Below are 18,553 nucleotides of genomic sequence, written 5' to 3' on the forward strand. Positions count from 1 at the left end.
TTTGGCCTCCCAAAGTGCTGGGATTACAGGCATCAGCCACCGCGCCGGGCCCTGACTTCTAATTTTTAAGTAATCCCAGAACATAAGCTTCCCTTTGGATGGTGCTATGTCTCTCCTAGTCAGATCAGAGATGAGTTTGGTTTTATGTATGTGTATTTCTCGCACACACATATGTAATACCTATACATACACACACATTATGTATAGACTGTATACAGCTGTATACCATTTGCTGAATGTCCACCTATTATACTGTCTCATTTAAACATTGTAACAATTCAGTGAAGTGCAGTTATTATCCTGGTTTTCCAAATGAGGAATCTAATGTTCAGAGGTAAATGGACCCAGGTCATGTAGCTAGCAAGTGACAGAGCCAGGATTTGAATTTAGGCCTGTTTGGCTCCAATGCCTATGGTGTGATACCCATTACGGCAGTTTCTTTTCTAATTAGAGCATCGACAGAGTTCAAGTTTGGCTTATTCCCTGGAGGATTTATTATATTCATTCTAGATTGTTTTTCTTAGTAACTTTTATATTTTAAAGAAACGTGGTTTGATGTATTTGTAGAACCACAAGAACAGGGTCAAAAGGTGGACATTTTGAAATGTAAATGGGACATTTTAAAATGTATTGCTTTACTGTGGAACTGAAGTATTTAAAATTATTTGATTTATATACTGAATATATTTCAGATACTTCTCATGAGGAGAATTAACTCAGCTGATACTGAATTCCTACAGTGTGCACACACTGTTCTTGTGTATATATAACTCATAATAATTTCTTCCAGGAGATAAACTATGTATTTAGATGTAATGTTTTATTAAATTAGGTGAGTTGATTTTGAGGAAAAATAATACAGTTAAGAGACTGTTGATTAAACTGTCTTCCCTTGAATTCATCAAAATAATTAAAAAGAACCTAAAGAAAAATGTATCTAATAAAGCTACCACTAACTGGACAGAATTGGCACCAGATGTGCCATTAAGACTGTATTGAATGTGAGAGCACTGACAAGGGATATGTATTGGCAGTGTACCGTAAGTGTCCTGTTATTTGCTAATTTAGAGGGAGGATATTGCTATATGGACACACTTTAAGAGAAAGAAAGAGAACCTGATTTTAGCTGTACTAGGACTAAAGGAGAGGCTTTGTGGTCATAGTATTTTTCTTTAGGTCAACCTGTTTACCAGGAAGAGCAAAGTTTAGTGATGAGGTAAGACTAAGGAAAATCATGAAGGAAATATCTTTTTACCGACTTTACGGGAGCAGAAAACAATTATACGCTTGACCCATTAAACGAAAAACGATGATGAGTTATGGGGTTCCATAACGATGAATTATATGAGTTCCATTGTGACTCAGCTTGTCTCTCAGGTGTCTGACTCTCCTAAAAGTATTTAGATGTGCCAAAACTGAGGATCCTATCACAGCATGTGATGTACCCATAGCCCCAGTGACTGGTTCTTATCCTTGTAAGAGTTTTAACAAATTTGGAGATAAATTACACAGAGAAAAAGGACTTACTACCTTTAGTCCTAACTTTCATTCCTATGCTACTTAGCCAGGTGATGAAGCAACTGTAGCCTGAGTTGGGAGCTTTTACGTTAATTTTTTAAGAGACGTGTTCAGTCGTCTGGGAGATGCTAACTATACTTTTGTTTAAATAGCAAAGCCAGAGAGAATTTTTCTTACTTGAAGATGAAGTAACAGAATACAGATAAGCAAGTTAAAAAACACAAAACCTATGTAATGATCTTAGCATTCCAAAGTAACTGATAAGCAATATTTAGAATCGAATTTTTCTAGTATCAAAAGAAAGTCTTAGTCATTTAAGCTGCCAAGGAAGGTAAACAGCAAATTACATGAGAAGAAAAAAGATAACAAAAATGAGATAATACATGAGAAAGGGCTAAGGATATTTATTATAGAATATAATTTAATATAGGTAGCAAGGAGTAGAATAAACAATATGGAAGATGAAATCAGTGAGCTAGAGATTTGGCTTAAGGAAATCTGCATAGAATATGGAGAAATTGGACAGAAAAAATGGAGTTAAAGAGAATGAATTGCAGATAGTGAAAAACCGTAATTGACGTCTATGGAGAAGATAGTAGAATAATGGGAAATGGAAAATATTAAAGAGAATAGTAATAAATTTGTTTTGAATGATTGAAAATATGAATCTGGAGATGAAGACTCATTTTTGGAAAATATACTGGTGCAGTTTGCTAAATTATCAGGGATTGCAAAGGTGATTTTGCAAATATCAAGAAAAACTAGTTAGGTCAGTACAGTGGAAAATAATGAAGCTGGCTGACTTCTTTTCAAACCACATATAATTTCTGAAGTTAATGATTCAACAACTGTCGAGTTCTGATGGAAGAAACAGTATAACTAAAGAATTTCCTAGGTAGTCCTAGTTATTTTTAAGTAGGGGCAAATGAAGGATATTCTTAAGTGTACAGGACTCAGTAAATGTACCACCCCTTCTTTTAATCATGAGGTTACCCTGTCTACATAGTTGTATGCTTTTCCCTCTGGAATTCAGTTTTGCTTATGCCCTCTAAATCTGAATTTTGTTTTCTTTTTGTTTGTATATCTCTGATTTGTCTTTGCCTATCATTTTACTCTAATTATTTAACTTTTAGATATGGCTATGTAAATATATTTGAAAACCTGGATTTTTAAGAATGATGTAAATAAGTTCAGGACAAGAAAAGACAAAAACCAAGCAGACTGTAGTTATAAAAGAAATTGAAACATTATTCTCTAATAAAAGCATCAGTGTAAGTTGTGTCTTGAGGGAGATATTTCAAATCTATAAGAAACCAGGAATTCTAATTCTTTTAATTGTTCAGAGTATAGAAAAGAAAGCACTTATTTTCTTTACAGCCAGGATAACTAACGTGAATACTGAAACCTAGTAAAAGATATTCCCCCACCCCCTAAGAAAACCCTAACACAAATCTCACTAATATGTGATTTTTGTATAAGTAAGATATTAGTAAAAGATAATTTAAATAATAAAACGAGAATATATTGTGGCCAAACATGGTTAATTTTAGGAGTATACAGAGAGGGTTGCTATAATATTAGTAAGCCTACTGTTTATGTTTACAATTTATTTATTTATTTATTTATTTTATTTATTTATTTTTTTTTCTGAGACGGAGTCTCGCTCTGTCGCCCAGGCTGGAGTGCAGTGGCCGGATCTCAGCTCAATGCAAGCTCCGCCTCCCGGGTTCACGCCATTCTCCTGCCTCAGCCTCCTGAGTAGCTGGGACTACAGGCGCCCGCCACCTCGCCCGGCTAATTTTTTTTGTATTTTAGTAGAGACTGGGTTTCACCGTGTTAGCCAGGATGGTCTCGATCTCCTGACCTCGTGATCCGCCTGTCTCGGCCTCCCAAAGTACTGGGATTACAGGCTTGAGCCACCGCGCCCGGCCTATAATTTATTATATAAGTAGGGAAAAGGGTACACAATAGATCATTTTTTGTTTTTTATAGATCCTGAAAGGGCTTCTGATTTTCTTTTTTTTCGTTTTTTTTTTGAGATGGAGTCTCGCTCTGTTGCCCAGGCTGGAGTGGAGAGGCGTGATCTCGGTTTACTCCAAGCTCTGCCTCCTGGGTTCAGGCCATTCTCCTGCCTCAGCCTCCTGAGTAGCTGGGACTACAGGTGTTCACCACCATGCCCGGCTAATTTTTTGTATTTGTAGTAGAGATGGGGTTTCACTGTGTTAGCCAGGATGGTCTCGATCTCCTGATCTCGTGATCCGCCTGCCTTGGCCTCTCAAAGTACTGGGATTACAGGTGTGAGCCACTGCACCTGGCCAAAAAAATCTGTCTGTTTCTAATTAAATCTAATAAGATAGGAATCAGTACCTTCATAACATAATTAATCTCTTTCAAACCAATACGCAGCATCATGTAGAACACCAGTAGCATTCCCAGTAAAAGCAGAACAAGATGAGAAACCACACTATCTCTGCTGTTGTTTAACATTGTTTTGGAAGCATTAACTAGTGTAATTGTGTAAGAATATAAAATAAGAAATACAAGTGGGGAAAGGAAGAGGCTTTCATTTTTCTTGGAAAATCCAGGAGAATCAACCGAAAAACTACTCAAAATGGAGTAGCCAAAATAAGTATGTAAAATCCAAAATTTTCTTATATAACCAACAGTCATTTACATTATTATGGGAATAAACATCAGAAGACCTAGAAGTAAAGTATACAAGAAATTTGCAATGCTGTAATAATGGTTGATGGGGGGATATAATATTTAACAAATAAATTGGCCAGGAAAATTTAGGTTACCTAGTAAATAATTAGCAAGCAGTTTTGAAAGGAAAATAGACTGCTTACTTTGATTTTACATATATTCCAGAAGAATCAAAGACAAATTCTTGCATTATTTTAAGTGTATAGCGTGGATTTGCTTTAAGTATATAACATGGATTAATCAAAGTACTAGGTAACCACTATATTTTTATAACTTCCTTGTTTATAGAGGAAGGGATACTAATACCAAAGTGGTGAATGAAATATTGATGGATTGGATTATCATTATTATTACTATTATTATTTTGTTCAGAAAGAGTCTTGCTCTGTCACCCAGACTGGAGTGCAGTGGCTCAATCATGGCTCACTGCAGCCTCAACCTCCGGGGCTCAATCAGTCCCCCGACCTAAGCCTCCCAAGTAGTTGTGTCTACAGACACATGCCACCATGCATGTCTAAATTTTGTATTTTTTGTTGAGACAAGGTTTTGCCATGTTGCCCACTCTAGTCTTGATCTCCTGGGCTCAGGTGATCTGTCTAACTTGGCCTCCCAAAGTGTTGGGATTACAGGCATGAGCCACTGTGCCTGGCCTGGATTGTATTATTTTGTTAAAATTCATTTGTTGCAAAAGATATCTATGGGTTACCCCCCACCCCCAGCCCCTGCCCCACCATGTATGGTATGGTTCTAGGTGTACAGTACTGTTCTAGGTGTTGAGGATATTGTAATAAAGAGGACAGGCTAAGTCTCTGCTTTATGTTTTAGTGGGGGTGAGGAACCACTATTTAGCTAAAAGCCAAAATCATGAAATAAGTTGGAAACACAAATTATATGCTGGAGGACTATTTTCAGTAAATATTAGTTAGGAAAGGTTAATACCTGCAATGTATTAATGTATAAAGACTCTTTTTTTTTCCTTTTTGATACCGGGTTTTACTCTGTCTCCCAGGCTGGAGTGTAGTGGCATGATCTCTTGGCTCACTGCACCTCTGCCTCCCAGGTTCAAGCAATTTTTGTGCCTCAGCCACCCGAATAGCTGGGATTACAGGCATGTGCCACCACCCTTGGCAATTTTTTTTGTTTGTATTTTTAGTAGAGACCAGATTTTGCCATGTGGCCCTGGCTGGTTTTAATCTGCTGGCCTTAAGTGATCTGACCGCGTTGGCCTCCCAAAGTGTTGGGATTACAGGCATGAGCCACCGTGCCCAGCTGCAATGTATTATATAAAGATTATTAATGAAGGAATAACAAATATAAGCCTCATAGAATACTAGCAAAGAGAACGAACAGGAAGTTTATGAGCAGGAAGTCCTGTCAGCCTTCCAAATCATGAAAAGATGCTTATGTAATCAAGGAAATACAAATAAAAGCAATTATGTGATGCAACCAGTGTTAGTTAGCATTCCAACAATGCTCTCTTGGGAGTATAAAATGATGCCATGCTTCTAGGTTTGTAATGTGGTAATATATGCAAACTTAAAATATGTATAGTTTTTGACTCTGCACTTTCAGGAACTTATCCTAGAGATAATTAGAAAAGATGTGCACATAATCTATCATATAGTTCAGGGTTCAGAGAAACAAACTATACTAGGTATAAAGTCATGTACTGCGTAATGGTATGTTGGTTAATGATAGACCAGTTATATATGGTGGTCTTGTAAGATTATAATGGAACTGCACTATACAGCGATACAACTTTTATCTTTGATACCATATTTTTTCAGTACCTTTTCTATGTTTAGATATACAAATATTTACCACTGTGTTATAATTGCATATAGTATTCAGTACAGTAACATGTTGTACAAGTTTCTAGTCGAGGAGCAATAGGTCTTACCATATAGACTAGGTGTGTAGTGGGCTATACCATCTAGGTTTATGTAAGTATACTCTATGATGTTCTCACAACAATGAAATCATCCAGTGATGCGTTTCTCAGAATGTATCCCTATTGTTAAGTGAGGCATGACTGTATTTTAAACAAATTAATACAGATGTTTAAAGGACAAAAGAGAAAAAAGTTGCATTGGTAATCCAGAGATACAAATTGGTGGAAGCAGCTAGTACCTCTAGAGCTGGTGGGATAATTGGGAAGAAGTAGTGTTAAGAGGTGGAGGAGCCCTGCCAGTTTCACCCAACACACTGCCAAAGTATGGTATGGCCTGGCTGTTGCTGGGGAGCAGTGAAACTACTGCTCAGAATGCCTTAAGAAGCTCTAGTGCCTTGTAGTGGAAGAAATTAATAGGAAACCAGCTCTTTGCAGATTTACAGCTTCAGGATCTCTGAGCAGATTATGAAAGGGTAGGTTTAAAGCTCAGAGACAGTATGTAAACAACCAGCACAGGGATATTCATGGTATTGTTGTGAAGGTGTTTTTAAAATTTTTTAAATCTAAAATGCTTATCACTATGAGATTAGTTTTGGTATAGCCATATACTATACATACACTAAGAGCTATGTGACTGTTAAAAAGAATAGTGCTTAGCAATATTTGACAAATGAGGTTCTACACACATTGTTGGTTTAAAAAAATATGTTTCCAAGTACTATGTATTTTATATCCTCACTTATTAATGTCTGTATAATAATATGTCTAGAGAAATTTTAGGAGTGTTCACCAAAATGTTGACAGTATTGTTTCAGGGTAGTGAGATGCTGAGTTTTTTCTTCAGGGTTTTCATGTATTTTCAGTTTGAATGTATTTTCATTTTCTATATTGGTATGATTGTAATCAAGGAAAAAACTTGAAGGAAGAAAGTCAATTTAATGAGGGAATAAGAAATTCTTTTAATAGGAAAAGCAGTGAGCATGGGTGGTTATTTATTTTCATTGACTTAGTACTGCAGAATTCTTAAGTTTTTTTTTTTTTGTTCATTGTTTCAGTTTGTTTTCTATTAAAATAACTGAGTATGTAAAACATTGGATGAGCTAAAATTTCACATAACTATCTTTAACAATCTCAGCTGAAGTTGCTGCTAGTGTGAACAGTAATTTTTCTCTTGATTATTGGGAAAGAGATTATAGGTGTTTGCATTATCAAATCTGATTTATGAGAAGATAGATCTTGTCTATGAAGTTTAGTTACTGAAGTAACCACAGAATAATAATCTTTTATTTCACAAAGAAACCACAAAACATAGACTAAAAGATTAGTGTTTTAGTTACACTATTTTTTTCTCCACGTTTTATTATTGAAAATTTCAAACATACACAGAAGTAGAGAGAGAACACAAATCCCCATGTATTCACCAACCAGCCTTAACAATGAATAAACTTATAGCCAGCTTTATTTTTTCTGTGCCTCCACACACTCCCTTGTTCCTCTTATATTTGAAGGCAAATCCCAGATATTGTCATTTCTTTTGTTTTTTTTTTTTTTGAGACGGAGTCTCGCTCTGTCACCCAAGCTGGAGTGCACTGGCCAGATCTCAGCTCTCTGCAAGCTCCGCCTCCTGGGTTCACGCCATTCTCCTGCCTCAGCCTCCTGAGTAGCTGGGACTACAGGCGCCCGCCACCTCGCCCAGCTAGTTTTTTGTATTTTTTAGTAGAGATGGGGTTTCACGTGTTAGCCAGGATGGTCTCGATCTCCTGACCTCGTGGTCCGCCCGTCTCGGCCTCCCAAAGTGCTGGGATTACAGGCTTGAGCCACCGCGCCCGGCCTAGATATTGTCATTTCATCTATACATCTTTATCCCAAACACAGTTAACACTAATAACTTAATATCCAGTTGGTTTTCTCAAAAAATGTGTTGTTGTTGTTGTTGTTGTTGTTTGTGTCAGGGTCTCGCGCTGTTGCCTAGGCTGGAGTGCAGTAGTGAGATCGTAGCTCACTGTGGCCTTGAAGTGACTGGGCTCACGTGACCCTCCCACCTCAGGCTCTCAGTAGTTGGAACCGCAGACACCACACCCGGCTACTTTTGTTTTTTTTTTTTTAAACTTTTTGTAGAGATAGAGTCTCTCATTATGTTGCCCAGACTGGTCTCAAATTCCTGGGCTCAAGCCATCCTTCTTCCTCAAAAATGGTTTGTTTGATTCAGGATGCAAGTAAGATTTATACATTGTGATTGGTTGCTGTGTCTTTTAAGTATCTTGTTTCTTGTGGGCTTTCTCTCCAGCTCTCACTCTGCTTGCAGTAGGAATCAGGTTGTTTCTCTTGAAGGGTTATCCATAGACTGATTTTTGCTAATTGTATCCCTTAGACATAATTTGATAGGTTCTTCTTTGTTGTTTGTTTTAATTTCTTGTGACAGGGTCTTGCTCTGTTGCCCAGGCTAGAGTGCGGTGGTGCGATCACAGCTGACTGCAGCCTCGACCTCCTGGTTCAAGCAGTCCTCCCACCCAGCCTCATGAGTAGCTGGGACTACAGGCACATGTTACCATGCCTGCCTTAGTTTTGTCGGTTTGTAGAGACGGAGTTTCACCTTGTTACCCAGTCTGGTCTCAAACTCTTGGGCTCCAGCAATCTGTCCACCTCAGCCTTCCACAGTTCTGGGATTACAGGTGTGAGCCACTGTGCCTGGCCATATTTCTTTATTTTTTCTAAAATGGTGATTGAATCCAGAAACCTGATTGGATTCTGGTTCAACTTTTCTATTTTTACAGGACTATTTTATAAGATTGGTATGCTTTCCTGTCAGGAGGCTCATAATAGCTGGCCATCTCTCTATTTATGATGTTTGCAGCTGTTGATATTAGTAATCAGTCTTGATATTCTTATTGTCATTCTTCTTCACTTCCTAGCTGAATGCTTTTGTAAAAAGGAAATTCTTATTGATTCTTTGGTTTCCCAGTGTTATATTTGTTTAGGAAAGGCAGGATAAATGCTTGATTTTTTGAATGTAATATAGTAATATTCAAAATAAAGAGGACTAGTGTGCTCCAGAGGTGACCAGTTGAGTGTTGTTTTTAAAAAAATCATAATGGGTTTACATGTATTTGTGTTTCAGTCAGTTATAGTGATCTCATGCTTTGATGCCCAGATTATCCTGTGTATAATCTTGGAAGCCTCTTCAAGTTAGTCCATGAATCCTTTGGAACAATCCCAATAATCTCTGTAATTTCTTTGCTATCTTGTATGACAAGATATTCTAGGACCATCTTGTACTTGTTCTGCCCCAGACCTGGAATTGGCCAATTCTCCGAGGGGCTCTGGTTCCTTTTAATGGAAATGGTATTAAGAAATCACAACACAAGTCCTGTGGGTACTAATTGCTAATGTATAAATCATGACTCTATGATAATTCAGTAGACATAGCTTTTTTGAAAGATGAAATTCATGTTTGTTTATATCAATTCTTCCCGTTCAAATTTAGGATTACATGGTTTTTACTGAACTTCAATTTTACATTTGTATCTCTTTTTTTCCCTCATGGCACAGGATAATAACCCTGTAATATTACATAATAACTCAATTGCTATATCCCATAATACATCCATAGCAGTCTCATAATAGCAGGAGCACCACCAATATGATTCCTAAAAGTAGTTGTTTACTTTTTTAGCTAGTTCTCTTTTTTATTTGGTGTGTATCAGAGATCTGCAGTCAAATTCCTGTTTTAAAGCTATTTGGAATAATTATTCTTTGCGTGGTTATGCTACCACATGAATACCCTTGTTCATTTGTTTCATTCTTTTTGAAAGGCTGCTCTTTTAAAATTTATTTTTTATTTATATGAAATGTTAAATGGCTTTAAAAATATCTAAAGGAAGCAAGATAAATTTCAGAAGTCTAGCATCTGTTCGTCAAACCTCTAACCTATTGCCTTTCTTCTCCATAGATTAAAAAAAAAAAAGCCCCCTTCCATGCGCATAGCTGTCTGCATATGTATATGTATGCACATTTGATAAATGAGTAAGATAAACTATATACACTTTTCTTCACCTTTTTGCTCTTTAATGGCATGGACTGGCAGTTATTCCATTTAAATATAGAGAGGTCCCCATTTATTGTGTGGCTGTATCTTAATTTAACCAGTTCATTATTTATGGACATTGGGTTGTTTTCGGTATTACAGTCTTGCAGTGAGTAGCTTAGTATTTGCACCTTTTGTGTTTTTTGACAGTTATCTTTGGGAGCAGTTCTTAGAAATAGAAGAGTAAATGCATGTACAGTTTTGCTAGCTATTACTGTGTTCCTATCCATAATGGTTACACCACTTTGCATTCTCACTAGCAGTATATAAGAGCGTCTGCTTCCCTACAGCCTTGCCAATAAACAATGTTGTTATGAAATACGTCTCTTCCTAACTCTGGTCATCTTCCTTGTTCTGCAGGCTTTTGTGTCTGAGAATAGTGTAGCCATTTGTACTTTTCTTTGGCCCTAGTGTTTGTAAGGCATATGTTTTCCCGTTTTTTTTTTTTTTTTTTCTTTCCATTTTTAGTCTTCCTGGGACTTAATATTTAAAGTGAGTTTCTTGGCCGGCCATGGTGGCTCGCTGTAAATATCAGTGCTTTGAGAATCTGAGGTGGGAGGATCACTTGAGCCGGGAGTTTCAGGCTGCAGTGAGCTATGATTGTACCACTGCATTCCAGCCTGGGCAATAGAACAAGACCCTTAAAAAAAAAAAAGCTTATTTATTTTTAAATAAATGTCCTAGTTGTCTTTTTGTTGTTGTTTCCTTGTTTGCTTTTATTTTGGTTGTTTTGAATCCAATTTGACAAACTGTTTCAATGGGAGTGCTTAGAGCATTTACACTTACTGTAATTATTGATATGGTGGGGTCTAAATCTACCATCTTGATAGTTTTCCTCTTTTCTGTGTTCTTTATGTCTGCTTTTCTTGAGATTAATCAAGTATTATGATTTTATCTTTACTATTGGTTTATCTACATCCAATAGAATTATACTAATGTGTAAAAACTTTACAGCACTATACTTCCATGCCCATTTCCTCCAGTCTTTTAAGTTTTGTTGTCTTATGTTTTGTTTTTATATATGTTATAAACCCCATAATATGTTTTGATATTTTACTCTAGTGTATCTTAGATTAATAATGACAAATTTCTTTTACACACATAATAACCATTTCTGTCACTTTTCATTTGTTGGATGTCTATTCATATTTTCATCTGGTATCATTTTCTTCTGGAAGAACTCTTTTAATATTTCTTGTTGTATAGTTCTCTTCATAGTGAATTTTATAGTGAATTCTGCTTATAGTAAATTTTTTTGGTCTGAAAAGTCTTTATTTTCCCTCATTTTAAAAGATAATTTTGCTTGGAATAGAATTTTAGATTGACAGTTACTTTCATTTAGTATTTAAAAGATGCCACTCAATTATCTTCTGGATTGAAAATTCTGATGAAAAGTGTTGTACCACTCCTTGTTTCTCTGTTTTTGCACTGCTTTTAAGATTTTCTATTTTCACTAATTTTAACCATATGAATAATAACGTACCTTGAAATGGTTTATCTTTTTTCTGCTTTAGGTTTATTGAGATTCTTGGATCTCTAAGTTTATTTTAATCAGATTTGGAAAAAAATTGGCCATTATTACTTTGAATACTTTTTTTTTTCTATTCTCTCCATCTGCCTTCTTGTTTTCTGGGACTCCAATTACAAGTATTTTTGACTGCTTGATACTGTCTTATAGATCACAGCTGCTGTGTTACTATTTTTTTCCTGCCCTTTTTTCTCATTTTGATAGTTTCTATTGCTATGTCTTCAAGTTCACTGATACTTCTCTCTTGCAGTGTGTAATCTGCTTTTAATTCCATCAGTTTATTTTCCATTTCTATTGTATTTCTTATATTTAGTAATTCTATTTGTGTTCTTTTTATATATTTTTATATATATTTATATTTTGTATTTTTCATTTCTAGCACTGCGTTCCTGATTTACTCTACTTTCTTGAGTCTATGTAGCATAGTGTTTTCTTGTAACAGCTGTTTTAATGTCTACCCTAATTCCATCACTTATGGTCATTTCTGGGTCTATTTCTATTGAGTACTTTTTCTCCTGTTTGTATATTATAAGGGCTTTCTAGTATGACTGGTAGGAATGAGTAATTACCCGCCTTGTTTGTGTTGAGGGAATTTTTTGTTCTGCTTTCCATGGTCCTTTTCCTGGTCTCAGGTAGTTTTTCCTCCTAACACGAGTGAGGATCATTATCCAACCAAAGACTCAGGGATAGCCTCTGCAGATTAGCAGAGCTCATGCTGCCTTTCCCTTTGTAACTCCTTCCTTTCTGGTATTGTGCTCTAGAAATCAGAGTTTCCTTGGCTTCCCTGAACTCTCATCTTTATCTCCTTCAACCCAGGCTCTATTTGGGTCACTTGTACTACAGCCTGGAAACTATTAAATACTTCCGTGCAATAAGCTGGGCAGGTGTAAAGCTCTTCTGGTTTGTTTCTCATTTATCAGGGATCACATTTCTCTGCTGCCTGTTCTCTAGTATCTGAAACCTTTAGCATATTTATCTCTTCTGGGCGTTTAAGGCAGGAGAGTAAATAGTCTTAGTTATACCATTGTAATCTGAAGCGGAAGTCTTCTTGTTAAAATTTTTTAAAAAATGTGTGAAGGTAAACAGTTTTTCATACATTTTAGGGTAATTTGTATGTCTTTTTAAAAACAGTTAAACTTTAAGTTCTGAGATACATGTGCAGAACTCTGAGATACATGTGGAGGTTTGTAACATAGGTATACATGTGCCATGATGGTTTGCTGCACCCATCAACCTGTCATCTAGGTTTTAAGCCCCACATGCATTAGATATTTGTCCTAATGCTCTCCCTCCTCTTGCCTCCGACCCCATGACAGTCCAATGTGTTCTCGTTGTTCAACTCCCACTTATGAGTGAGAACATGTGTTGTTCGGTTTTTTGTTCCTGTGTTAGTTTGCTGAGAATGATGGTTTCCAGCTTCATCCATGTCCCAGCAAAGGACATGAACTCATTCTTTTTTGTGGTTGCATAGTATTCCATGGTGTATATGTGCCACATTTTCTTTATCCAGTCTTTCAATGATGGGCATTTGGGTTGGTTCCAAGTCTTTGCTATTGTGAACAGTGCTGCAGTAAACATATGTGTGCACGTGTCTTTATAATAGAATGATTTATAATCCTTTGGGTATATACGCAGTAATGGGATTGCTGGGTCAAATTGGTATTTCTAGTTCCAGATCCTTGAGGAATCACCACACTGTCTTCCACAATGGTTGAATTAATTTATGCTCCCATCAACAGTGTAAAAGCGTTCCTATTTCTCCACATCCTCTCCAACAGCATCTATTGTTTCCTGACTTTTTAATGATCGCAATTCTAACTGATGTGCGATGGTATCTTATTGTGGTTTTGATGTGCATTTCTCTAATGACCAGTGATGATGGGCTTTTTTTCATGTTTGTTGGCCACATAAATGTCTTCTTTTGAGAAGTGTCTGTTCATATCCTTCACCCACTTTTTGATGGAGTTGTTTTTTTGCTTTGTAAATTTGTTTAAGTTCCTTGTAGATTCTGGATATTAGCCCTTTGTCAGATGGATAGAGTGCAAAAACTTTCTCCCATTCTGTAGGTTGCTGTTCACTCTGATGATAAGTTTCTTTTGCTGTGCAGAAGCTCTTTAGTTTAATTAGATCCCGTATGTCAATTTTGGATTTTGTTGCCATTGCTTTTGGTGTTTTAGTCATGAAGTCTTTGCCCATGCCTATGTCCTGAATGGTTTTACCTAGGTTTTCTTCTAGGGTTTTTATGGTTTTAGGTTTTCCATTTAAGTCTTTAATCCATCTTGAGTTAATTTTTGTGTAAGGTATAAGGAAGGAGTCAAGTTTCAGTTTTCTGCATATGGCTAGCCTGTTTTCCCAGCAACCTTTATTAAATAGGGAATCCTTTCCCCATTGCTTGTTTTTGTCAGGTTTGTCAAAGATCAGATGGTTGTAGATGTGTGGTGTTATTTCTGAGGCCTCTGTTCTGTTACATTGGTCTGTATATCTGTTTTGGTGCCAGTACCATGCTTTTTTGGTTACTGTAGCCTTGTAGTATAGTCTGAAGTCAGGTAGTGTGATGCCTCCAGCTTTGTTCTTTTGGCTTAGGATCGTCTTGGCTATCTGGGCTCTTTTTTGGTTCCATATGAAATTTAAAGTAGTTTTTTCTAGTTTTGTGAAGAAAGTCAGTGGTGGCTTGATGGGAATAGCATTGAATCTATAAATTATTTTGGGCAGTATGGCCATTTTCATGATACTGGTTCTTCCTATTCATGAGCATGGAATGTTTTTCCGTTTGTTTGTTTCGTCTTTTATTTCCTTGAGCAGTGGTGTGTTGTTCTCCTTGAAGAGGTCCTTCACGTCCCTTGTGAGTTGTATTCGTAGGCATTTTATTCTCTTTGTAGCAATTGTGAATGGGAGCTCACTCATGATTTGGCTCTCTTTTATTGGTGTATAGGAATGCTTGTGATTTTTGCACATTGATTTTGTATCCTGAGACTTTGTTGAAGTTGTTTCTCAGCTTAAGGAGTCTTTTGGCTGAGACGATGGGGTTTTCTAAATATACAATCGTGTCATCTGCAAAGAGTGACTATTTGACTTCCTGTTTTCCTGCTTGAATGCCCTTTCTTTCTTTCTCTTGCCTGATTGCCCTGGCCAGAACTTCCAATACTGTGTTGCATAGGAGTGGTGAGAAAGGGCATCCTTGTCTTGTGCCGGTTTGCAAAGAGAATGCTTCCAACTTTTGCCCACTCAGTATAATATTAAAGAACGTTTTACCTTTTCTATCTAGCGTGTTTTCTGTGTTTTGTTGGTCTTTTCATTCTCCATTTTTAGGCATTTACATGTTAGGAATATATTTCTTTTAATTATACTTCACCTTTAGTATCTTTTGTGAGACTCTACTCTTAGTGTGATAAGCACTGGGTTGGTATCAGGCAATGAGGAAGATATGGAAGTTTCTTTTGCCTTGAGATGTTTGTATAATAGTTTAACAGCTCCTTTATTCATTATTCATTTTAAATGTTTGAGTTATAAAATAATACGATGCATGAATGTTCTTCCAGGTGGCTGCATGACTTACTCAGTACCTCCCTCAGAACTCTGTTCACATGTTTCTTTATCAGAGATCTTCTGTTTAAAATTGTAATTCTCTTATACCTCCCTCCCTGTTTCCTATTTCTATCCTCCATCTTTAAAAAAATTTTTCTCTGTAGCAGTTCTCACAGTTTAACATAACATATATTTTGTTAATTTATCTTGTCCCTAAAATGCTAGTAGCATTAGGTTAAATATTGGAGCCTTTTAATAGTCCCTGTCATGTAATATTGCTTAATAAGCATTGTTTAATCAGATTTTCCTTTTTGTGGCTTGCTCTGGCACAAAATGAAAGGTGAATTGGAAGAGGCAGAGACTTGAGAAAGAAGAGATTGTCAATTTTGTACATGTGTAAGGTGGCAGAAACTTAGTTGGAATGATAGCAGTAAGAATAAAAAGAGAAAGGCCTGTTGGGAGCAACATTAACGGGAGAGTGTGGGTCACCAGCCTTGTTAGTGTTTGCTTTTGGTAAATAAAAAGTAAAAAACACCACATTTGTATTTGGATTATGTTTTTAATATAAATATAAAGCAAAATCATAGGCCTTTGAAAGTGAGTTTGAGTAAATCTTGGTGCCTTTTCTGTCCTTGTAAATCATTACTTAAAATACAAATATTAAAGTATCTAACAGAAGTCTTGTTGATTTTCTGGTTTATTGTTTTCTTTGATTTTTTTTTTTGTATAGAGCCTTGCTTCCTGTTCTACATCACAAATCTAAAAAAGGACCCCCCCGTCAAGCCAAATATGCCATTCATTGTATCCATGCGATATTTTCTAGTAAAGAGACCCAGTTTGCACAGATATTTGAGGTAATGAGAAAAAAATTTTCTTGTTTGTTTCATATGTCATAGTTACAAAACAAATATTGATGACTTAATGGAATGTTCCCATTTGGTGATGCATCATTTTGTAATATATTTTCAGAATTTGAATCAGTAAAATCAACATTGATAAGTGTTAAAATATGAAAATATCTCAGTATTCAAATGTTTAATGATAGATTCAGAAATCAAGCATTGTATGTTTTTGTACCTTGGTTTATATGTTTGTATTTGGAGACTATTTTTTGTTAACAGGTAGTTACATATAAAATCATAGTTACAGATAGTAGGTAACAGGTGATTATTCTCTCAATTTATAGGATCAAAAAATTTGAATTCTGTTTGAGAAACTATTGAAGTGTAAGGTTTTGTAAATCAGTACTAATTGTTAATATAAAGTAAGTTTATACTTTTATGACTGACCTAATTTTGTCAGATATAAAGTGTCTTTTCAGTATATATTTTATATTATTTTACCCACATTTTACCACGTTACTTTACTCAGGCATTGCAATTTTATTGCTGCCTATTGTAATTAGGACCTAATGCTAACATTACTATTGCAAATAAAAGCTAAGCAGAAAATTCATAAAATCCTACTTTGTAATTTTAGTTAAAGAGCCTTGAGTAAAGTCAAAACAATTTAGAAGTTATTCTGACGCTCCTTACCATAAGTACTTCGACTTAATATCTTTGTTTTAGAAACTCTTGTGGTACTTTTGTCATATTTTCATGTATTATATTAAAGACCTGAAGGAGAAAGTAAAGTAGTTTATCTTCCAAACACCATCTTTCCTTTAGATATCAGAAAGTTTAGTTTTTGTGTATTTGGGGATGGAGATATTTTCTGTAGTCTGTGTTTGTATATGAGAATGGTTTCAATAAATTGGTGTTAATTTATAGGAAAGTTTTTTTTTTTTTTTTGGTTGCTCTCCTTTTCCTTTCAATGGTGATGAGATAAACACTGATAGAAGTTGAATTTCAGAGTAGTTTTGTTTTCATTTTGATATTGTATCTGCTGTTTTATCTTTACAAGAACCTCTGTAGTCCTCTTACTATGTAACATGTGGTTGGCTGGCTTCCTGAGAAAAGGTTTAATAGAAATATCTGGCATTTTTGAGGTTCCACTAATCTAGGGCCTGGCCATTAATTTTGTTTTTCAGAAATGATTTTGTTATGGAAAATTATCAAACTTATAGTAAGCTAATTGAAAAAACTACACTATGATATTTTTGTTTATAATATGAACAATAGGCTTGCAAGATGTGCAATGGAAGTACTGAGGGAAGTCTTGAATAGCGAGAAGTAGACTCCTTTAAATATATTTTTTGACTAAATGAAGCCTCATATTGCCCTAAGTTGTTGGGAAAGAACGGTTTTGTATTGCCTTTCAAGCCTACAATTCTTAGTGTTCTGTGTGGGAGAATAGAGCACCAGTTTTTCATTAAAATGTGGCATTAAAATGTCTAATAGAAAATACATTCACTTGCTTCAAAATCAGAAGGATGCAAAAAAGAATATACAGTGAAAAGTTCCCCCACCCATGTATCCCCAGCCACTTAGTTCCCTTCCCAGAGGCAGAGCCATTGTTACTAGTTTCTGAATGTACTTTTCCAGCGATATTTTACTCATATACAAGTAAGGGCATGTAAATATGCACATGCACACACATATTTTGTTTCCCCTTTCTCTCCTTATGCCAATGGCATATTTTAGTCACCCTTCTGATTTCAAAAACTAAAACACACACACACACACATTTTGTTTGTTTTGTTTTCTTTCTTTCTTTTTTTTTTTTTTCCTGAGGTGGAGTTTTGCTTTGTCATCCAGGCTGGAGTACAGTGGCGTGATCTCTGCTCACTGCAACCTCCACCTTTCTTGTTCAAGTGATTTTCCTGCCTCAGCCTCCTGAGTAGCTGGGACTACAGGCATATGCCCCAAACCTGGCTAATTTTTGTATTTTTAGTGGAGACGGGGTTCCACCATGTTGGAACTCCTGACCTCAGGTGATCCTCCTGCCTTGGCCTCCCAAAGTGCTGGAATTACAGGTGTGAGCCACTGCGCCCAGCCTTAACAATAGTTTATTTCTGATATCATTTTATGTGAGTATTTGAAGAGCTTCTTCATTCTTTTGTCATGGTAAAATGCATATTAATGGTTGGGTTTCCTATCAGAAAAGCAAAAATCGTTTTATTTGTTACAGTGTTTAATATTTGATGCTATAATGAGGACCCCCAAATTCAAGTGACTAGATGTAGTAAAAGCTTATTTCTTGCTTCTGAAAAGCCCAGTGGGTATATGAATGACCCTCTCTAATCAGTGGCTTAGGGACACAGACTCATTCTGATTAGTGACTTCTCTTTAAATCCCACTGGATCCTTGCATCAAGCCAGCCAGAGAGTTCAGCCTGTGGAGAAGACACACTGCTCATACCT

The 18,553-nt window shown here is 36.1% G+C and overlaps 1 protein-coding gene across 1 annotated transcript in view; it reads left to right on the top strand.

The window, feature by feature from the left end:
• The window catches only part of PDS5B (PDS5 cohesin associated factor B), a 127,029-nt gene that overhangs the window by 64,998 nt on the left and 43,478 nt on the right, over positions 1-18,553 (top strand). The window contains 1 exon segment of the mRNA XM_017855519.1: positions 15,983-16,106. Coding sequence (XP_017711008.1) covers positions 15,983-16,106 — 124 coding nt within the window.

The sequence above is a fragment of the Rhinopithecus bieti genome, unplaced genomic scaffold, assembly GCF_001698545.2.
Source record: "Rhinopithecus bieti isolate Rb0 unplaced genomic scaffold, ASM169854v2 scaffold_41745, whole genome shotgun sequence".
In the NCBI taxonomy this organism is placed as follows: domain Eukaryota; kingdom Metazoa; phylum Chordata; class Mammalia; order Primates; family Cercopithecidae; genus Rhinopithecus; species Rhinopithecus bieti.